Source organism: Halyomorpha halys, unplaced genomic scaffold (assembly GCF_000696795.3).
Source record: "Halyomorpha halys isolate HHAL.00 unplaced genomic scaffold, Hhal_1.1 Scaffold400.1, whole genome shotgun sequence".
Taxonomy (NCBI): Eukaryota; Metazoa; Arthropoda; class Insecta; order Hemiptera; family Pentatomidae; genus Halyomorpha; species Halyomorpha halys.
The window spans coordinates 1,247,526-1,272,740 of NW_027106113.1; the positions used below are offsets into that span (position 1 = coordinate 1,247,526).

The 25,215-nt window shown below is 29.2% G+C and overlaps 1 protein-coding gene across 6 annotated transcripts in view; it reads right to left on the reverse strand.

Annotated features, from left to right (window-relative positions):
- Positions 1–25,215, reverse strand: part of LOC106682291 (rhotekin) — a 316,322-nt gene that overhangs the window by 115,093 nt on the left and 176,014 nt on the right. The window contains exon 1 of one of the 6 annotated variants that reach the window (XM_067053651.1): positions 22,874–22,948. The exons of 3 other annotated variants lie outside the window; for them this stretch is intronic. In XM_067053651.1, the coding sequence (XP_066909752.1) occupies positions 22,874–22,933 (60 nt within the window). In that variant the 5' untranslated portion in view covers positions 22,934–22,948. Of the gene's footprint in view, positions 1–9,886; positions 9,963–22,873; positions 22,949–25,215 lie in introns of those variants that run through there. 2 more of the 6 variants (XM_067053648.1, XM_067053647.1) reach the window with 2 other exon arrangements.

The window sequence follows — 25,215 nt, forward strand, 5'->3', positions numbered from 1 at the left end:
TTTCAAATACTTTAAGGCGGCTATTTTTCCTTAAATGGACAGTTTATTTTACTTCTATTGTATAATTCAGTATGATCAAATCAATTGGAAGCTAGCTTTATTTTATCTGAAAATTAATAAACTATCTAAGTACAGGCAGTCCTCATTTTAAGTCGTTTCGGAGTTAAACCGCCAACTAATTCATATCAGGAACCATTTTACGTCAGTGCGGACTTAAAGTAAATGTTGCTTGAAAAAAAAAAAAAGATTTTTTTTATCAAACGAAGCCGTTAACAAATCATACAAACTGAAACATAAAACTATTAAAAAAATGTTTTTATTTTCCGTAAAAGTTTTAACAATTTATTATAAATTTTAACTTATTTGATTGTACTTAATTATTGAATTAAATATAAATTGTTTTCATAGGAAACTATATAATGAGACTCGCTCTGGTCTCTCTATTCTATACTTTCATGAACAGAATTTTGATACATTCTGATCATAGACATACACTTTCCTGTGGTACTCTTAAAATTGAGAGCATTTTATATAAAGGACTTTATAGACAATCTAACGGCAACAAGAAATGACTTTATGGGATAGAGACAGGTGGGGGTAATTGGGAAAGAAATATGTATGTTTCTCCTTCTCATTACCTATTGGGAACATGAAAGGTGTATTATCACCTTTTTTTGTGCATGAACTTGTTAATACACACTTCATTCAAATTGACTTTTTAAATGCCATAATTTTGGGTATCCTCAATTACCCCGTAGAGTAGGGGTGAATGGGAACGACTACTTTCTCATCTGGATCCATTAAATAAATAAAGTATCGTCTCTTACAGAATGATCATCATACACCGACAAATCAGCAAAGAACTCATAGACAACAAGAGGATACCTCGCTGAAAGAATGCCGCTGAAATAATTTTCTTTGTCTAAGTACCTCAACACTCAATGACGAGCCCACTGGTGTATAATATTAATTAATTAAAATTCCTTTCTTATTTATTTAGGACAAAGTGGGATATTTCAACATAGGATTCTCTAATCAAATGACCGTGAGTATTTTAACATTCCACAATTTCCTGGCTATCCATCAAATGGGTTTTGTAACGCTCAACACGTAAGAAAAACAAGTTCGGAATTCGGAATGGAAGTAGATACGACGAGAATGGGGGATGTTTCAAAATTAACATCTCAAGTAGTTAGCTAACCAAAGACCTAAATGTTACAAAGTATAGTACTCTCGTCAATACATAGGAATCTGATTATTTAGTCACAAATTCTACCTTAATAATAAAAGTGTGATGTTAGATAAAAAATATATTGACCTATGTTTACGAAGTTAAATTTTAGGGATCTGATTGAACAAAATATCTAGACCCAGTTTCATAATCAAGTACAAACTAACAATATTAATCTTGTTAATTAATTAATTAATCTTGCTGACTTATACTTTTTAACTCCTATAATATCACTCACTAATAATCGTACCCATTATGAAAAAAAAAAGAGTTAGTAGCTTATACTTGGTGGTTTTTATACTTTTATTTATGCAGTGATATTATTAGCTTTTAGTTTGTAACAGGGTCCTAGATAATATTAAAGAATAATATATTATAAATATATATGAATTGATATTTTTTTTTCAATAGAACTACATTATATTTGCCAGCAGGTGGAGTGGTGACTCAACCACCAGGTGGAGAGGACTATTGTCAGTTGTTTGAAATCGTTCGATTTATCGTGGAGGTACTTCAGTAGAAAATCAAATATTGAAAAGTTTTGAAAAAAAAAAAAAAAAAAAGCCTGGCAAAATACACGTAAAAAATATTTGGTATTTGTAATTAGCTCATAAGTGATATGAGAATAAGAATATTTATTTATATACAATTTGACAGGTTTTTCGGTTTATTTTGGATACTTTTAAAAGGTTTTCATTTCATCATACAACACTGATGAATTCTAACTAGATTTAGATGGAATGGATTTTTATTTAATGAAATGAATAATTTCAAAGAATCCTAGGAACTCCTTCCTACAGAAGACACTACAGACTTTTAAGTTATTTTAGAACTAACAGATTTCCAATTAAAAACAATTCTTTAAATTCGTTAAAAGAGGAAATTCTATTTAATTTGATAAATTTTTCCATGGCATATGAATTGATCAAAAATACAATTTTTTTGTTTTCAGTAAAGATAGTCAAGTGGAGATCTGTCCTGTAGCAATTCAAATATGAAATGGTTAGTTTTATTTCCATATAAAAAAAAACAAAAAAAGTGATAATAATTAAAAACTTTATAACTGACTTCTTGACTATTTATTATTTATGATACACAAAATATTTAATTAATTATCTATATTTATTTTATGTATGTGGAGTTAAGGAAATTGATTTACTCTAACAGTGATCAAAGGGTTAACCTATATGGAATAGAGAAATTTTCTTAAAAATAGAGAAACGTAAGAAAAATATGGTTTGAACAATTCTTACGTTATTAATATAGGTGTTTATAGTGTTAGACCTTTTTTTAAAGGAACATACATTGTGAGATTGTTATTTAAAGTGTATTCTCGATTTCGGATACTAATCGCTGATAATATCAGGGAATATGAATATTGAGAATTTTTTTTGTAACCATTCAAAGAAAAATCTAAAACATCAGAACCAAGACAATCTTCAATGATCAATGATAATCAATCGAATTGGTTTTTTTTTTTCAAATTAATTTTATATACCTCATACTTTTAATTATATAAAACATCTATTGTGTAAAAATTTATTTAAATAATTGTGGTATAGATGAATATATATTTTTAGAAATAAATTTATCATCTTACGCAAATTAACTAAGGAGATCTAATTACATATTAGCAATGACTTCATATCGGAAGTGAAAGTGACGAGTGTAGATAGCACAATCACACCAGTTTTCCTTGCGTACAGTAATCACTCAATGATTCAATATTTATTTTAAATTGTTCGTTATATAGTATTATCTAATAAAAAAGTGTTATGGATAAAATATTAAAATAAATAAATGAATAATAATTATGCCTAAACAATCTCATCTAATATATGTATATATAGTTGACCATAAAAGTTTAAATATAAGAAGATAGTCAGGGTTGCGGTCAAAGAAAGAACAAATAGTTTATAACTATTTTAATGTCCGACGTTTCGCCCCACTTAGCAGGGCTTCATCAGGGCTATTCAAAGCGAAAGGTTGAACAGAAAATCCTCATCTAATATTCATGGACTTTCAAAATCAGTGCCAGGAAAGCAATTTATCAAAAGAAGACAAAATGGTGAACATAATATACGAGATTAAAATCTTAAGCCGATCATCAATAACGTTTGAGCAACTCGATACATCGAGTTATACATATAGTACTACATGTAGATATTTATAAATATACGCTGCCGTATACTCACTAACGTTATATATGAATGTAAAGTAAAATAACAGTAACATGTATAGATACTAAATTTTGGTTAATTTCAAAAACATAATATATTGCAACAGTAGTATCCAGCCAGCTTCCAACTGGGGTTAACAACAGATATGTCGATTAACAATAGTTGACAGCCGTTGACGTCAGATAAAACCTACTAACAAAGGAAACCGGCGACATGTTAAAGTTATGTTTTCTTCAAAACGTTACGTACTAGAGTAACGTAGAATCTTAAGCAAATCCTTATTATATGAAAACCAGAAAGAGAATCGTTGTTGTTTTAATTGAATAATAAATTCGAACTGAACTCACCAATACATATAAAACAATTAATGACAAAAAAAAAGTTTCAACTAAATTTCAAACCCATTTTCTATTTCAAAATTCTTAATTTATTGCACCTAAAATGCTATACAAATAAAAAATTAATCAACAATAAAATAAATAAATTAATCAAAATTTAATTTATCTTATGAGATGATGTTCCCATAACAATAATTTTTTGAAAAGTAAATTTTACTTTTGGTAGAAAAATTCTCAATACTAAACGTCACCTTTGACGTAGATTGCCTGGAACAATATCCTTGAGGTCTAAAGCCTATAGACATATTCGAATGCAAGGATATTCGATTCCAGGACATAACTAGATATTTTTTATTTGCTACGTAAATACAAAGCTTCTCTACCTTTGGAATAGAGTAAGAAAAAATGTATAAATTGTAAATTATAAAAAAAAAAAGCACTAAGGAACGAAATAATTTAACATTGCATAAAAAAACAGGAAGTGCGCACGGCTTGTGAACCATCAGGAATAAAGGTTGGCGTCCACTATTGCCATGAATTATAACAAGCCATTTGATTACTCTATACCCGTATATCCTTTCTCTAGAAAAAAAGTAGATATAAAGAAAATATGAAAATAAACTATCAAAAAAGAGGATAGATAAATGGTAGGAGAGTAATGATTTTCTACCTTCGAAACCTACTTTGCAATACCAGGAAAATTCTATTGGGAAATATCAGAATTAGGAAATTCGGCCAATATCTGTCAGGAAACAGGGTTCAATCAGTTTTCCCAAGTTGGCCGCAGTCAAGTTTTATCACCTAAACTTCACCATCAGGGGCAATTGACTTCACAAGCGCCAACAGCAGGACTTAATAAACCTAAGTAACGTTCTGACCTATATTTTCAGATTTTGTTACTAGTTATTATTGGATAACATAATAGGAATCGGCGAGTCAGCGTATTTCTCCCATCGGTTTTAACGTCAGCACTAAACAGATATTACCGCAGACATCTTAAGTAATTCACGATTCTTGAAAGTTGAAGTGTTATAAAATTATAGCATAATAAATAAATTTAAAAGAAAGTTAATCAAAAGTAATATTATATTTACATAGAAGCTCTGCCGTTTTTTTAAATTCAAGAAGTATTTTTGCGTCATCACTAGCTTCTCCTAATTTATTTATTTTTTATCTTACGGAAAAGGCAGCGGTATTTAATTTTTATTAATAATAAAGTTATACTCTTTCACAAAACGGTGATCTTAAGAATAGCTCCTAATAAAAAATTAAAAATATAATAAGTACATTATAAAAAATTAGAAATCAGCAACATGTTACACCAAGCACCCAATACTGAAATGTTCGAGAGCATCTTAAGGAAATGGCGGAGATAAAAAAAAAAATGGAATATCACAGTTATGTAAATAATAATTCCTATAAACTATGCATACATATTCGATCAAGTAGCAATATCAAAGGCCATCTAGCAATAGATTATAATTATTAATCTGTCACATTGCGAAATTAATCTGACCAGATCAAAGAGATAAACCTCTAAGCAGATAACCCTAGAGGAAATAGCATTTGAAGCACACGCTGGAAAGAAAAAACCAATAATCCTTCTAGAACTATGAATTTTTTTTTCTTAAAAAAATTCAACGGTAATTTTGTAATTTGAAATTTTAGTATTTCAATTTTAATATTGCCGTCAACTATGATAGTCAGACCAATTAGGACATATGGAATTGAGCTCTGGGGGTCTACCAAACCATCAAATTCCTCCCGCATCCGATCCTTACAATCCAAAATTCTACGTAAAATCCTTGAAGCTCCTTATTATGTTACAAATAAACTCATCCAAAAAGACCTTAATATCCTATTCGTTGCAGATTTGATCCAAAACAGATGTGTGTCTTTTGATTCCAAACTCCTTACCCATCCTAACCCATCAGTTCTTAATCTCTCATCCTTAACAATTCCTGATAATCCTCAGTGGCGTCTAAAAAGAAAATGGCCATAGGATCTTTTAAGTTAAATTAATGCTTGAAGTGGAAATGGATGGTTGAAGTGGAACCAATGGATGGTTCCTTCCCAAGATTTTGAAGAGTAAATGAAACATTCCACATATTTACTTATTTTATTAATTATTTTGTACAGATGTAAATTAGATTAAATAAATAAATTAAAAAAATATTGCCGTCATGCAATTATATAGGGCACGAGTTTCCTGGATGGTTATTTATTGAAATTATTACGGTTAAACATCTTCCTAAAGCAATTATAAACTGCATTGCACTGAAAATTTAAAAAAAAAATAAACTATTAATTAAACAAAAATTATATTAAACAAGTATAAATGGAACCGCATTTGATAAATATTAACAGATCCTTCCTCTATTCTGAGAAATAAATATATCTGAGTTGTTTTGGAAACTTGTTTCAAGTGGTAAATTGTTCTTTCTTTATTTATCTCGCTGAGGAGCCAACCGAAAACCAGTAAAATTCTACATAGATTACAAATTTAGATCATTAAAAAAATATAAAAAAATCAAGTAAAATGGCAATGATATATGTTTGTGTTAAATAGTAGTAATCTGATAATCTGATTTTTTTTTTCATTCAACTCAGCTTTTTACGACACTAAACATATAGGTGTGGCAACAGCAAAAACAGTTCAATAGTGCAGTTGTTTTTTTTTTTTAAAAAGGGACGGAAAAATCAAAATATTGTTTAAAAAATAACTTATTTGACAAAGTTACTCAAAAAATTGGTTTATATCAACAAAACCAGTATATATTATACATTTATAACATTATTTATAAATCTACACCATCCAAATACTTAGATTGACAATCACCGGTTTGCCTGTCAAAGCAAACGATGTATACAGTTATGGCATGTCAGAGATAAGAAAAAAATAATAAGCAGTACCTCTTCCGTAGTATTATTTCTATCTGTAGATAAAAGAAAATTATTAGGTCTCATCTACATCCTTTCCTTACCCCCAATAATAAACATTTTCGAATGATTACGTCATGAACTAAGCTTGTTATTTACAAGTGATAAGATTATGTTATAATATAAACATAAATGTACTAGAATTTAACCTGGGCTTATAAAACGACTGAATGCTTCGTTAGTATATTTTCAGGGGGTATGAAAAAACAGAAATAACAAAACCGAGTGAGACAATGACGCATATCGTAATCTAGAGACAATCTATGTATACATAATCTAAAAACTAAAGCCGAAACCAAGGACTAATAATCTACTAGAGACTACTGAAGAATAAAATGAGCCAATTTGATCCGATAAGGTGGTCCTTTTTATTGCCCAGTTAAAACCATTATCTTAAAAAAAGAGGGTATATTCAATCCTTTATCTTCGAGGTTTAATCAGTCTTGAGTTATTTAAAGCTAATATTACGCCTTTATTAGGCGTATTATTCCAAAACCAGGCAACTTTAATTTTTCAATTTTTATTATATTTTTTCTTAACAGTTTTAGTATTTCCCCGAAATTTTTTTTTTTAAACTTTATTTAATTGATAGATATTACAATCTGCCACAATATTGTGGGCAATAGGTAATAGTGATGGATGATCAAAGTTATACTGAAATAAAATAAAATAAGAATGAAAATAAATAAATGAAAGAAATAAAAAAAAAAAAAAATTCTCCATAATTAAAGATAAATTGTATGTGATTTAACTGATTTTGTAATAAATACTTCCAACTCATAATATCTATTAAAATTTGTTTAAAGAAAATAATAAAATAAAATATAGGTTTTGAAAGTCAACTCCTCATATTCATATAATATTTGTTCCATAACTCATACAGAGAGGTAATTAGTTAAATGTTACGAAGTATAAATATAAATTAACATTCGTATATAGAAGCGTATGCGAAGGCACATGAGGGGTAGAATTAAAAAATCAAATAACTTTAATTTCTAATTTTATATTATTAATTTCTCTTAATAATTTTAGTACTACTGTATAATCCCGAATCTTAGATTAACTGATTTTGTAATAAATACTCGTAAAAATATGAATAAGTATTCGTAAACAAAAAAAAAAAAAAAAACCAACTGTAATATCCAATTTCTTTTTCTAAACAGGTTGAGTACTAGACTAGATAACCGTGAGGTAAAATGATGGATGTCTTCTAATACTAGATAAAACGCTTAATTAATGATTTTGTGAGAAATCCTTATACCGCATACCTAGTATAAAAAATGTTAAAAATGAAAAAATATCAAAGTTTTGAAAGTCTACACCTCATACAAGAGAACTATCTTAAATTCACAAAATAATATGAAAATCAATAAATCGGTGTTTGGTATAAAACATTTTCCTGATAAATTATGCATGGCCATAATAGTCAAATACTTCGAAGTAAAAATATAAATGTCTTCGTATATTACTTAAAGGGATAATAGTACAACGGGTGAAGTTCGAGAACAGCGAGAAAGTTAAAACATAGAAAAAGAGGAATACTGCCATTTCTGGACGCCTAGTAAGACCGGAAACAGATAAGGGAATACTTTTAAATGAAACAAATATGTGATGTAATAACTACAGCACATTAAAATGTTTTATATATATTTATATATACTTACTTATACAGTACTTTAAAATGTAAACTTCTTTTTTAACTTAAGAGCAAAGGGTTTCGATACGCAGTAACTTAAAAATCAGAATACGAACCTCGAAGTTTGAAAAAACTTGAAATTAAATGAGTTTTGTGAATGTCAATGTAATTTACTTTCATTGCAGGAATTTTAATTTTTTTTTTTTTTTTTATTACTGAGACATACACTTTTTTTTCTGTTTTTTAAAAAATATTTTCTATTATTATACCATTTCAAATATTCACTGATAAGAAAATAGATTTTAATAGATAATTATAATTATTATGAACAAACAAAGCTATATTAGAAGAGGATGAGTTGAATACATGATATTCACCAATATTTCAGTTGAAGTATTCATAAAATGATGGGTTAAAATATAACATTGCTAATTTGCTACAACATAACCCGCAAATCATGATTTTTTAGTTAATATTCGGGGACATTGCAATGATGTGAACTTTAAACTGGGTGTTATTTTTGAGCTTTCAAGTTCAATCGAGTCACTTTACTTTATTTTTGTCATAATTTCACACTTTCGAATCCATCTTCTGAAAAATATTGAATTTAGAACTATTGCAGTTAATATTTTAATTTACTAAAATAAAAAAAATACAATCTATTAAAATTATGTTCACGAATAACTAAGCATTTTATAATTTGATCCTAAAAAGGAATAATAGTTACAATGTATTATTAAACTCTAGAAAAGACAAATAATTGAGAATAATACTCATGCTTAAGACTTTAATATCACCGTTCTTATAAGTAACTAACAAATTGTTTGTATTAATAAACACACAATTTGTTATCTGATTATGTTTATCTAACATTAAATATTAACTGAACACAGATAAACATTGTTACATATCATCGGTCCAATGCAAAAGTGGCGTAACTGATTTGTTTGAACCATTGTGTTTGTTTTAAGACTAGTTAAAGTAGTAGCTTATTTATAATTTTGATAAATGTTCTTTGATCATAATGCATTTTTAATTTTTAAGTCTCAAATTCAGTTTAATCTTTTAGGGATTGGGAAGAAAATGAAAAACACGTTAAAATGCAAAACTCAAGATAACAAAATTTATAGATGCTCCGCATTGGTTTGGTATAGATTATTTTAGTATTTGATTTATAGTATTTCAATTAAATGTACTTTAACTTGCATAATATTTACAGGACTGAGACAGTATAATTCTGGAGAAAAATAAAAAGATAGTCTATTTGCTAAAGTATAATGAAAAGATAGTATATAACAACGAAGTAAACATCATCGGTATAAACACTCATCATGTAATATATAGTGTTTATTAATGCTATCGTTAAATGCAATACTGATATAAAAACAACTTAAGAACCAGATGAAATAACACTTTTTTCTTTAATGAATACACATCACAAAATAGGACTCATGAACAATGTAACCTGAGTCATAGGATGCCAATTAATTTAATCCTCTCCAACCAATACGTATAAAAACAAAAACACCCAAATATACAAAATATAAACAAATGTATTTACCGAAATAGAACAACACTAGCACTTACTCCAGTGGAGGCAGACCGCACACTGTCTACCAAAGCTCCCCCCTCCACTAGACAGGGGCACCCCCTCTACCAACACACACACATCCTAAGGTCGTCAGATCAGCTGTTTAATTCACAATCCTCTTTAAGATAGCATCTCGAAGACCGGGGATATTAATAACCCGAGTTTTCCTCAATGGGTTGTAGATAACGGAACTGATTGCAAAACATAGTCGTTCATTAGCGAGAACAAGATAGGGGCAGGTCGTGGCGAATTCAGCTACTCTCATGGGTGATGATGTGCAGGTGCACCCATTCAATACAAGGACATCAATACTACTGATCAGAATCTATTCTACTTAACTGTAGAATTATTAAATAAATTTCAGAAGAGCACTCTTAGAATGCTCTTAGAATGGAACAAACTAACAAATTCAACTGTGTTATAGCAGTAGCCAGTGTACAATAAATATAACCTTAGAACTCGTTTCGAAGACCGAAAAGAAATTGAAAAGAGCATTTCCTTAATTAGCCAAACAAGGCAGAAAGAACTGCTGCCCTCTCTCGTGTCAGATATGCTCAATTATTTGTTAATGACCTGATAATAAATCATTAATACTGTTAATTATAAAACCATTGGATCAATAATCTGATAGATACATGAAATATGTATATATATTATGTATTCGAAATTAATAAAGAAGAGGTTACTGTAGGCGCATTATCGCGTAGAATGTTTTCAAGAACCTAGGGAGTGATTTTTACTGAAGAAAACATGTTAAAGTTTGCACGTCCATTATTTATTGCAATAGATAACTTTAAAAAAATAATCTTTTATTAAACAGAAAATATTTGTCAGATACTACTAAGACAATATACTTAATCCTACAGTAATGAATTAATAACTGAAGACTGTTATACAACAAGAAAATTTATAAAATAAATTTGTTAGAGAATTCTAATACTACATATTAATTTCGATTCCTACATCCAAATATTTATGTTATAAACAATCATTGATTTTTTTATAACAAACTGTAATTTATTAAAATAGTACACTGTAAATAAATAAAAACGTTTCACAATATGTTTATAATCATATTATTGCATTTATAATCACAGAAAACATAAAAATAAAATCTAATAATATTTATACATTAAATATTATTTTCATAAATAATAATAACGTTTAAAATTTTTTTTGTGTTTGCATTATAACGATTTCATTTATTCTATATATTGATTACTAACAGAAATCTCCATTTGTACCTACTTGTTTGAAACTAGAATGATATTCTGAATGTTAAGCGAAATGTCAGACCTTAAGAAGTAAAAGAAAAATTCCAAAATCATGCACCTGTAAAAAAGCTTGTCTTATTATTTTTTAAATTTCCTAAAATTAAAAAGAAACGGGCGTAACATATCAGAAAATTATATTGGATTTAAAAAAAGCATGAGATAAGCAATTCTGACAGGCGTATAGTTTTGGAGATATTTACCGAAATAAATAAATAAAGCAACAAATACAATAAAGTACAAAAAATCCTAAATATGGTCCTAAATTATACAATAAGAAACTTTATTTGGTTAGAAAATTCTTCTTTTGATGACCAGCAATAAAGAAATTAAAATTTGACATCTAGAACCCAGACATAACATTCGTATGAACCCATGTGATTATAACAACCGCAATCTTAAGACCGAAATACGTAAGTTTAACGCATACTATAAACCGTACATTTCACATAAAAATCCTATAAAAGGATAACTACATAATGATTGGTGCTAAATAGTAATGAAGCTGCATTACTTATTTATAACAAAGAATAATGTTGCTTAAGGTGTCGTTAATAAAAAACAATTTTAATATAAAGTAAATATACTCAATGCATAATTCTATAGACATTTAGGGAGTTGAACAGGAAACATTACATGAGTAATTTAAATTAAATTATCAGTTGCACATTAACTAAGAAAACCTTTACATGGTTCATCATACAAAAAAATTGTAGTTTTAAATTACAATAAAGTAATTGTAAGTGGCAATTACTTTTTCAATCACAGTAATTGTAATTGTGAAAATTAATTGCAATTCCTCATATACAATTAATGTACTTATAATTACGTGTTACAATTACTTCCTGATGTAGTAATCGCAATTACAAATAAAATCATTTATTGACCCTTAGTAATTACAATTACATGCACTTTAACTCACAAGTGAATTCAATTTATTTATGCTAACGTATTCTTATATTTGTTCAGATGTGCAAAACATAAAAATGCGATAGATTTTTATATGGATTTTCTACTTATTTTATCTTTTCGGATTCATAACATATTAAACTCCGTTAAAATCATTTTGGATACGTTGAAAATAAAATTACCCTCTGAACAAGGGGAGGGGGGCTTGCGTATTGATTTATTGCAACTTTAAGCATTTCTATAAGTGAGCACAGTGGCACTGTGCTAAGGCACAATCCTCTTAACTCCAAAGACCCGGGTTCGAATACGGTTGGACAAATAATTATTTTCTGTTACACTGTAACCGTGAGTCAACCCTGTGGATTATAGAGGCCTCCTGAGGTCCCAGCCTCATAAAGTGGATACCCTTAATTGGGGAAAGATTTGACTGTTGAGCGTGATCTTGAAAAAATCACCGTATGGTATAACCGTTATTCTAAAAACAGTACTTCCTTAAAAAAGGGTTCTCATTATTATTATTAAGTATTTCTATAATATTAGGGTTCCTTAAATGTTTTCGGGGATGCTGAGAATGAAAATAAAATCAGTTTTTTAATCGCGCGCTTGTGTAACGATTTTTTTCAATTTTTAGTCTTCTATAATAATACTTTATTATTGTTATTTGAGAGACTCGAGACTTTTGTTCTTTAGTCTTACAAGAATACCAAATGATAATTGTTGGCTCTTTGTCTACGTTTAATTAATAGATAACTAAAATTAGTAACGATGTTAAAACAGTAAGAAAATTAAATTGAGTATATCGATTATACCAAACCAGAGATTTATATAACAATATTAGCCTAACTGCAAAATCGAAGTATTCTAGGACATAAGATATTAATACCAAACATTTTTGAGGGAGTAAAGAATACAAACTAAAAATGTTAGCATTAAATGAAATTTCATCTTCGATAATCACAATTACAACAATAGAAATTTTCCTTGCAAATTTCATCTGGGAAAGTAATGGAGGTGGTGGTGTCACCTTTCTACATGGATGTGAACATCCGAACACAGATGGAGAACACACTTTGCATACACATATCCACCCCACTTGAAGAAGTGACGAGATAGAATGAGAACACTGTAAGAGCAGATGTTCTGAGGTGGCATGTGCCACAGGCTGGGGGGAGGTTATCTAGAACTAGTTAGCTGGGGTACGTGCCATAGTTCGTATGGGATCCATCCATAACAGTTGGCAGTTAGTTACAATGTTCTAAACCTAAATTGCAAATATATGACTCCATTAATTTCATAACAGCAAAATATTTTCTATAATTAAATATAATAAAAGGGAATGGTATAATCTTTATCCACGATTAACTTTTGAATTAGTAGACAGATTTACATGCTTTTTTTTCTTTTTCAAAATGTCCGTTTTATCATGTAAGGTTTAAAGATAATGAAATCTAGGGATTCGGATTTTTAAGTAGAAAAAAGTTATGAACAAAATTGAGCGTTTTTTGGTTTGTAGCTCAGAAAGTACAAGTTTTTTGTTATTGCAATCAATGAATTTGCACTGTTATTGCAAATCAATCGATCCCTCTCTTTCCGAGGTATAAGAAAAAAGTATTACTGATTCCATTAAGCTATAGTACGTTTACAAAAAATTATAAAATCATAATGTGGCTTGGGGTAAAGAAGGTCAATAATTTTTTTTTTTTACAAAACAAATCTTCTTCGTTTTTAGCGTCGTACACAGGGTCCGAATGGCCAAAAAACGGAAAAAATTCAATATCTGGAGAACTGATTAACATAGAAACTTGGGGCCGGTCTCATTCGACTCAGGACAAAAAAACACATCAAGACTTTTATTATAAAATAAGTATAGACTTTTATAAAATTAAAATTTTGAAGACAATCAAAGCACTAATTTTCCATATTAGTATTTTAATATGTAAAGCCTATTGGTAAGATAAAACTGTCTGAAATTTACGGATAGGTTGTACTCAACAAAACAAGTTGTAACGAGTATTTTGATCCTTATTTCTACTTTCTTATGTCTCTTTCGACAATATTCCGACTGGGAGAATCGACTTCTGCACTATTTCAGCACTATGCAACAAAACCCGTGGTTTAGTTTAACTACGGTCACTACTTTTTTAAAGTAGGGCGACAAATGGATTTTTTTTTATAATGAAACATATCAACTTAAAATTTGTTTATTGTTCTATGAATATATAACGTTTTCATTGATTTTAACACCTAAATTAAAATTATGACTAAGATTATTTTTTCGCTACGGCATGGTTGATTTGATTGAAGGTTAACGAGGTTCAAATTTCCGTTGAGAATTATTTCGAAAACCTCCAATGGCTTGTGTAAGGAAATCCGCTTGAGCGGAACTGTCTCAACCAAGTTCCTGTCAGCTGTTAAGGGTGGAAATGACTTCTGGCTCTGGAATTTATCACTCAACATGTTTTTTTTGCTATATACTTGGATAAAATTTATATTGTTAGGTTTGTTGTAGACAAAACATTAGAAATAAATATTCATAAATAAACTAATTCAACTGAAACATGCAATCTCAACATTATTGAATCCAATGGCTCCTATTCGAGTCATAAACCACGATGAGAAATTAATTCTGGATATTCAACTTAACTGGAGTTCCAAAAATGTTCTAGGAACTAATTAAGCCAGTCAATAACTAATTTTAGGCAGAAACAGCGGGGCAGATTAGATTCGGGCTTTTTATTATTTACTGCTTAAGTAAACAAATAAAAGTCCTACGATATTGATAGCAAAATACAGGGGGGAGGATAAGGACAAATTTAAGATTAAATTAACTGCATTAATGTATTACTTTTATTTTGTTTTACTATAGCTTATGGTTAAAAAGATATACAGGGAGCAGGATAGAACAGCTTGTAAGACGCTGTATTAGTAATACAGTATTACTACTAGAACCCGCCTGTGGCAGATAATTATTTATTCTGTTACTGTAACTGTGAGTCATCCTTAACGGGTCCTCCTGAGGCACACCCAGCCTCTCTAAAGTGAGTACCCTTAATTGACTGAAAAACCTGGCGGTTGAGGGTGATAGAAAATAAATAACAAACAAGAACCTCCTTGTGGAACCGTCTTTAGCTGAGGGAGTTTACATATCTACCTCAGCAATCTCGTATCTGCAGCAGCGCTGGTTCGAATCCAGCAAGGAAAGAGGGAAGGGGGCACGACTTCTTATTTCGCGATGGTCCATAAAATAGGGTTGTAATGCCTATAGATTACCTTCCTCTCCTACATATATATAGATATAAACGTCGTAAAAAAACAGTACTTCCTTACAAGGAACTGAACACTCATGGTTTGTAGTGATTTACATTATTACTATAAAAAATATGAGCTCTTCAAGGTTAGGAACTAAAAAAAAATTATTTTGATTCACATTTTTTATTTTATTGTATTTAACAATTAATCTTTGTAACATAACAAAAAAAGGATTAAAGTTTACCTACCTTGAAACGTAAAACCTCACTTTTAAGGAAATAGGTTTAATTTGTTTTAATCATATACAAAGATTCATTAATAAAAATCTCTCGTTCTTTTTCATTTAATACTTTTACAAACGTATGTTTCTTAAACTATATCTTTTTTTTTTTTTTTTTTTTAATAGATAGATTTATTTATTGATAGATATTACAATCTGCCACACAGTTGTGGGCAATAGGTAATATTGATAAATGATCACATACATACTAAAATAAAAAAATAAAAATAGTAAAAAAAAAAAAAATAGTAAAAAAAAAACAACAAAAAACTCTCTTAAAATATATACAAACAAAAGAATAGACAAAATGAACATAATCAGACTATCTGTATGAAAAATAAAATAACATAATGATAAAATAATATATACAATATTTACAGAATCGACCTGAGGATCCCTGAGCCCACTCTATCCCCGTGTGAGGGGTAGAGCAGAGCTCGAGAGATCCCAGCGCATCCCTCTCGCCGCATCACTGGTAATGAGCCAGTGGAGGCTGAGCAAGTGCACTAAATAAACTATATCTAGTAGGAAATTTAATATTCTTCAATTTTTCACATGCTTCATGTTTTAATATTTGAGAGGTTTTAAGCTTCGACCAACTATTTTCGAAATATAAAAATAAAACAGAAAAACACGACTTTCTTTCTTCACCATCCATCTTCGGCTCTCTGCTATAATATTGTGACACTAAAAATACATTTAACTCATAACCAATCTTAACAAAGCCCTGAAGTCATTTCGGGCCATCCTGCTATTTCCTACAACAATAAAAGCCATCCCCCCCCCTGTACTGATTCTAATTAGAACGAATAGAAATTGAGTTTCAATAAAGGAACTGCCCGATTCAATCTGTATTCACATCACACAAGGCTCATACTGATCATGCCACTGCCAAAAAATACTAAACAATATACGAATTAGGTAGCCGGAGGGGCTTATAGTAATCTGAAGGGTTTTCCTTTAATTAATTTTTAATATAATAATTAAAAGTTAATTGTTTTAACATTAAATCAAAATCTAAAAGCCTTCCAATTAGCGGAACCATTGACATTGGGCAGGGACTGTTAATGAACTTTATTAACTGTGCTGTAAATTATATACATTTTAACAAAACATTGACGATTCAACTAATATTTTAGGAAAGGGCAAGAGAGAAATAGCAAAACAAACGAACTCTCAGGAATACAAAAATTATAATTCTAAGCATTTTTTTCATCACCTTACCTTATTTAAGTTAAAACCAGATATAAACTGCAACTCACCTGAAATAATAAAATCAACAATTATTACATGGAAAATTAAATAATAATAATAATAAAAATTAAGTAATAACTTCATTCACGATCATTTAGTTAATTAATTATTAGAAGATTTCCTTTTTTAAATTGAAGTTTCTCAGTAAAGCCTCACATTTTTTTTTAGTATTAGCAATATTAAAATATACTGTATCTGATAAATTAATTAACTATAAAAAAAAAAAATACATGAACCGTATAGGTACACTACGAACTACTGTAAAAAAATGCTTGAACAAGTGTAGTCCCCTTAGATCTCTTTAATAACAGGAAATAACTAACTAATCAATGTTATGTAAATTCGGGAACATCAGGACAGAGAAGTAAAAGAAAGGAATATGGTGACATAATAGCAAACCAAACAAGGAGAACACATCGCACATCGACACTACTCGTATATGGCTCCTGACTAAGAATGTGTTGGACTATTTTCGAGACATATAATAACTTTTTTTTTTTTTAGACTGTAGACGTAAGGGCTCTCTATGCATTGGCGTCGGTTCCCGAAAATGCTAAAAGTTAACAAATAATAATGAACTAATTAGTGACTTAATCCTACTTTAGAAACTAGGTTTATTGGTAGAACGTCCCAATAATATCGAAACAGTCTCTAATGTTTTTTTTATTATTTGTTATGTGTTATTTTTAAATAGTAGTCACTGATTTTTTTTCTTTATATCTATTACCAGGGTTCTATAACCCTAGCAAGTAAAGGAAGGATGATCAACTAAGTGAAACTTCACGGTTTCGAGCACGTCCCCCCTCTATAATTTATGGAAATAAGTGGGTTCACACTGGACTTACACATCATTTGAATTACTCCAACCGGAATTAAAACTGGTGGCTGAAACAATTTCCGAAGGAATAGAAATGATGCGAAAAGCATTGAGGATTTATATTTCAGAGTTAACCTGGTTCAACCATTTTCGTAGAATAAGTAAAATTTAAATTACAAGAGATTGATTACAAGAGATATTCAGAACGATAGTAAAAATGATAGTAAATTTTTTGCTGGTTCGAACGTTTTATTTTTAATCTGCATTTGTTAGTAATAAATTCTAGAATAAATTATTTTAAACGCGTAGAAATTTGATGATCGCTTGATGAATCAGTTGAGAAATAGAATAGCTAACCAAAGATTTCCTGAATTTTAGGCTCCTTGAAAACAAAGCAGGATCAAGCGGAGTTGCTAGGATACACGAAGGGGGGAGAAAGAAGAGGGCAAACAAAACGAGTCTTATCGATAGCAAGGTAAGTACCAACTTAAGTTTTCTTAGTACCAAGATTGGAGGCATGAAATTATTAGTTACAACAACGAACCTAAAACTAGTCGAAGTTTCTTACAATCATTACTTGAAAAATTTATAACTTGGGTTCTGATGTAAAAATATGGGTTAGGATTATTACAATCCAGCTTGCTGTTTAATATAAATTTATATTTTTATTTGTAATAAATGATTCACAATAAGTAGTATTTGTTTTTTTTCCCGAAATTCCAAAATTGAGACGGTATGCAGAATAAAGGGTCTGCTAGAATTTTGAAGAACACCAATTTAAATAACATAACATGATTTTTTACTTTTGAAAAACACTGAAATATATTTATGGAATTCTAAACCGTTCACTTAACGAGCTTCAATTAGAGCTCTAATCGGGTTCATAAAGAGCTCTATTAGGGCACTTATAATAAAGATATATTTTTTTTTCAAAAACCAATATCCCCCATCCCCCCTAATGATGTGAATTTATTTTAGTAATAAATGAAATAATAAATATTATGATAATTGATATTCTGAGGCTAATAATCATTATATACTACTTTATAGTGGATTTGACGTAGTAAAAATTGAGGCAAAATATAATTTTTAACGTTAAATATTTTCGGAGATAAAATTTTTCAAACACCAACTTTTTTTCACTACCACTGATACTGTTTAGAGCACGGGATGAGTTTGTAGACAAAAAAAAAACACAACTGTTGAAACCAATGGCAACAACCAACCTTTTGTTTTAGTAATATAGCCACCGCATTTATAGTTATATCACTTGAAAAACAACAGACATTGCACGGTGCAAAAGGTAAAATGAAGAAATATTTATTTGAAGACTGTTGATTGAGCATGTGTAGTAAATAAAAAGATGCGGCCAAAAGAACAGTAATTAAACTACTCATAATAGAGTTAACGTCTCGCCCCACTTTGCAGGGATTCCTCAGGGCTAAAATTGATACAAGCAACTAACATAATGTAGCAAAGTAAAATAATATATAACAAAAATAAAAGTAAACTAAATTATTTAAAATATGTGAAGATTTCTATAAAAATGGACAAAAGAAATTAAATAAAATAAAAATAAAAAAAAGTATAAATAAACAAGAATTACACAAAGGTAATTAGGCAATTAATGAAACCGGAAATAAAAAAGTAGATAAAAAGAAACATAAAAATACAGTAAACACTAAAGGACGGGACATAAGAGAAATAACAATAAAATGAAGGTCTAGGTAGTAGGAAATATTTAATTTGAGACGTTAATATTTGTGCCAAATCCAAATTTTTCATAAGTGTACTTTTTTTTGTTACACTACTTTAAATAAAATAATAAGATTATAGCACCACTTTTCATCATATTTTTTATTATTTATTTTTTATGTCTGAGCAATAAAATAAAGTTGGTATAAACCACAAACCACATTTTAATAGTGTTTCTTCTTATGGTATTGAGGTGCAGTAAGACTGGATTTGAAAAAAATATCAGACAAAATTTTTAATCAAACCTTATACAATCCGATGAAACCGCGTGGCACAGCTAGTTCACAATAAAGTTTGATACATACTAAGGTAGTTCGAGCATTAACGGACTCCTTTAGTATCATTACCAACTAATAGGAAACTGGAAGGCATCGATTAGCTAATGGACTTTGCAACTTAGATATGCATATAAATTCTGTAAGTTATTTGTTAAGTTTTAGTTGAACATGACATTAGCATCGGGTTTCGAACTAACTAATGATAAAGTTAGTAAGATGAGTTAAGTATTAGTAGACAAAGCAACAAATTAATTTTAGCTATTCTAATGATTAAACAAAAAAAAATGACATTCCAAGAATTTTAAATTGAATATTGAATCGAATGCATTACATGCAATAACTCTACTAATTAGAGAAATTAAATAACAGAAAAATCATGAAATGGAGAACGATGGAAGGGAATATACGATATACACTACATCATACTTCCATTTGCATCAGAGAGGCTTAATTTGTATTATTTAGTTATGGCATTGAATACATTTAAATGGCATAAAATACACTTATAAATGTGAGAAAATATTACTCTGAATTTTTTAAAAGGACTTTTATTAAAATCTGCCACACTTAAGGGCAATGATTATTAAGGCTGTACATATTTAATCATAAAATATATACATAAAAAAGATAAAAATATGTAAATGAAAAATAAAATGTATAATAATAATGATAAATAATCATAAATAGATAAATGAGTCCATTAATAACAAATTAAGTAAACAACTAAGGTAAAGCAAATTAAAATAAGTCAATAATTTTATCTATAATCTTTACACTTTCTTAAGACTAGTTATTATTGTTTAAATAAAATATTGTTGTGAGTTTAAATAAGTTATTATAGTTTGTGAAAATTGACTGTGATTAAACTTTTTAATTAAATGTAAAGAATTGACAAAATAGGGTAATTTTGGACTGAAATTATTGACCTGGAAGGAATAGCCTGCATAAAGTTTTTTAAAATTCATGAGATTATAAAATTGTATTTAAGATTGTTCTTGAGGATGGCCGAAATGTCGGACTAATAAAGAAATATAGATTGTTTGCGACTAAAATTGAATAACATTTATTTTATTTAAACAATAAGTCAATCAATTCAAAAACAAAATAAATGATTTTGAATTTAGTCATACAATTTAATATAAACTGCTTTGAAATTAAAATTAATAAACACCGAGTCTGAAATAACTGTAATAGCTGATATTTTCAGTCATGGGTTACACTTAAAAGAAAATACTCACTTGTTGTGGGGAAAGAAAAATTAATGTAATTACTTTGTGGGATCCTTCCAGCATCGCCGCAATGGACGTCTCTATAAAAAATTGAAGATATCCATGCCGTAGTGATAAAGTTCACTGACAGCGAGGGAGTGTACACGAAGAGTTGCGTGCTTTTCTTCCTTTCCATTTAACCTAGAAACGTCTCACTAATTTGACACACAACTCTTCCGTCGCTATTTTTTAAGCCTCTACTGTTCTCTTCCTGATAAAAGCTTCGTTCTGAATTGCCTAGAGTGTACTCCGAGACAGACATAATAGAAAATCAGAAAATGTGGAGAACTTAAAATATATGTTATACATTTATCGATGTATGGATCAGTCATTTAAAATAAAATGTTTTAAGACTAGAGTTTTGTGAAAACAAAAAAAAAGTGTGATAAAAAAAAAGCCAAAATGTGTAAATAGATGTTACAAAATTAACTTTCATGGTGTAAATTGTAATATTAATTTGTTCTTCGGAATCTTATCTAACCTTAATTGGACCAAAATGAAATTGCGAAATACTTTTTTCACTAAATAATTTTTTGCGCGGGTGTACAAAAAAAGATAAACAATTTTAATTAAAGAAATATTTGAATAAAATATTCTGTATTTTAGTATTTTCAATAAAAATCAAAATTCAATTTATGATCCCGAAAATGCAACCATTATTTTTTTTATAAATATAATTTAAGATTGTGACTTCTTGAAACAGAGACATTTCGGTTTGTTTCTAATTCTCGCAATTCAACTGGAGAGGGAACAGAAGATGTGTTTGAGCGAAAATCCGGTCTCTATATATAATATTTTAACAGAATCTTCAATAGACATATTCCAAAAAATTTAGTAGCAACTTGGTAAGCCGTCTGTATCTAGGTGGTCGAGGTGCTGGTATTAGCAGCCTGAGAACAGCATGCGGAGCCGGTTCGAATCCAGCCTTAGAGGGGTGACTTTTTTCATTGAGTGGCGGTCACGAAATAAAAAACTACATCCCCTACCTTGGTTAGAAGGTTAGAATAGGTTGGTCACCTCTAAATAACAACCCAGTATGTTAGTAATAGTAATGTAGTAAATGACAAGGACAAAAAAAAAAAAATTAAATAACTTGATGTATTTATATTTATAAATATAATAATTTATATTATAACTACTTTAACTTCAAATCCTAGACATGAGGGGATAAGAGAGTCACGTGACAAACGTTTAACCCTGAGGAAAATTAATTTGTTCATTTTTTTGACAAGTAAACTCAATATTTAAATTCTGTTCAATTTAAGCTTTAGAAAAATTAAACTAGGTACCACGCATAAATAACCATTTAAAATATTCTTCAAAGCGAAAATTTCTATTTTTCTTAAAATGTGTTTTTTCTAAACACCTTTATCCACTCCTGTAATGTAGTGCTTAACAATCCATCAATACCAATTACAATATAAACTAATACTGATACAGAGACAATGGAGTAGTCACTAATTACCGACCAAATGAATGGGGATAAAGACAATTTATCATGTGACAAAAATTACCAATTTGAAAAATATAAATCTAATTACAAAAACTGCCAAAAAAGGAGATAGAAAAAATTACTAAACTAAAGAAAAAGATGGGAATAATTATCACTTCGATTTTGTAATTAGATTTATTTTTTTTAATAAATTAATTTTTAAAAAATTAACAAAATCTGCCAAAAATAGAAAAACAAGAAGATTTACCCAAGAAGAAACAAAAATTCGGAATAAAGACCACATAAGAAAATATAGGTCATCATATTTTTTTTAAAAAAACGCATTGGTAGCATATTCAAGATATATTAGTGTCATCGTTGATCAGCACTAAATAATAATTTATTCAACATAACTTTGAATTTATATTTATTAAAAAATCTTACCTTGGTTATTCGGTAAACGCCTATTAAATACGACGGCTCTGAAGTCTGGACGTTTCCCATTTTGCCAGTTCATCAACTGAACACCGGTGGAACACTGCTGACCCAAACTGTCCGATATTGCATTTCACAACATGTAAAGGTGGTAATTTACAAACAGTAGCCTTTAGCAACTACTACCTCATTATTCTAATTTTTTTTTTATTTAGGACGCCTTCCAAAGATATTTTTTTTAGTCTAAGGCAATTATAGCTTCTGTTTCGGTATATAAGAGTAGGAAGAAAATTACAGGTCGATCAGAGAACAGTAATTTAATTAAATTAAGAAAATATGATTCAGTAGCGTATTTATTACATAATCAAGATAAAAAAATAAAATAAAAGAACACTGTAAATATTAAAAAATATTTTTAAAAAGCTAATATAAAAAAATAAAATGCCTTTGGCAAAGCTCTAGCACAAATAAATGTAAAAGGAACATGTAAACCTACAAAAACTCGAAAATCCATTGTCATATCAAACAGTAATTAAGAAGCATTATATCCAAATATATAGCAGATTGTTTATTATTATTTTATTTCACATTGACTGCGGTTTTTTTTTTTTTTGCAGACAGAGGGGAAAATGTCGGTCGAGACTAAGATGAAACTAACATTAAAAAAAAAATTAATTGGAAGCATTAAGGAAATTAATATTTTCTAAATTGAGCCGTTAAATTATCTCGATTTTAACAGAATAAAAAATTGACAGATATCCTATTTGAATGGGTAAAGCTGCAACATCCCGGTCTTTCCTGATTGCATTTAGGCTTCGTTATCTTTGTTGAATTGTTGTATTATTGGCAGGAACAAATTTATATTCATCATTCCTATCTCAAGAAACCTTATTTTACTTATTATTACAATTTTCTAATTTTATTTAAATCAAGTTTATAACAAATTGAAAATTGAAAATCTTAGACAATGATATTTTATTTCTATGGGAATAATAAAAAAAAAAAATTCCAAACTAAAACATAACTATCATTTTGGTTCTAGTTTGCCACTAGTTCAAGAAACTAAACAATTTCACTAACCTATAACTATTTTCTTCCTAAAATCTGTATTGCGCCATTCAGCAAAAATAATGATTTTTTTTTAAATTTTATAGAAACCAGGATTTAATAAATTATAATGCGGACTCAAATTTTTAAAATCCATTGACGTTTCTGACCAGCTTGGCTTCTTGGAAAACTAGTTCCTCAAGTTTCATTCACCAAGGCTGAATGAAAGAAAAAATTCTAAAAGAAAGGAAGATTATGAAGTCATTCAAGTTGAAATGAATTATGAAATTGTTTTTGAAAAAATGAGTTTTAAGATTTTGTTCTTAGATGATGCAAAACTCAGTAACTAAGTACTCTAAATACTAAGTGTATTGAAAATGGAGCTATTGTTGAACATTTCCTTAAAATATGATGGTTATGACAATAATTATCGTTAATATATTTTTTAAATTCCTAAGTCCAAATAAATTTGGAATAGGCTCTAAATACAGTAAACAAATAGTGAAAATCTTTCATCTTCTAACGTTAATTTTGTCGTTCAGCAGTAAGCGTACGACGCTGGATAGAATGAAATGTAATGCTCTTTTATAAGAGTAAGTTATTCTCATACCATCCCTACCTGTAGCCGATAACATATACACGACCTTCCTACAGGCCCAGTTCCTACAAAGAGGCCAACCTGCAAGAAGAAAGAGGACGGTGTGATGAGGCGAAGAATACCTCGCCAACAATGGCGATCCAGGACACGCTAGTTGAAGCAACAATGACACCCTACAAAGGCTACTACGTATGCCTGCGCTGCTAAACTGGCGATGGACGCTGCCAACGTTCACTAGTTTCTACTAAGAGTGATCATTGAAGAAAAGCAATCTATATCCAATTTTTAAAGATGGTAAATGTATTAATTGAACTGGTTATGTTTTTCTTAGCAAGGGATCAGTGGGAAGATGTTATGTTAAAAATGAGTTGCAGAAAAAAAATTAAAATATTTAGGACCAGAATACTTTTTAATTAAAGGTTTCGTCACAATTAGAAAAGGCCCAAGTTTTTAGATGGAAAAAAAAAACTTGTTTGAGTCAAATCTTAGTCTCTGAAACAGCTTAAAGTATAATATAACAAAGTAAAATAAATTTAGACTGGTAAATACGGAAAAACATACCATGTTTCGTTTTTCCGTATTTTCTAAAAATTATCAAATTTTTCAATTTAGTTGTCATTGAGTTTTACATCATAATTGAGATATGTTATTATTACACGAACACACACACACACACACACACACACACACACACACACACACACAC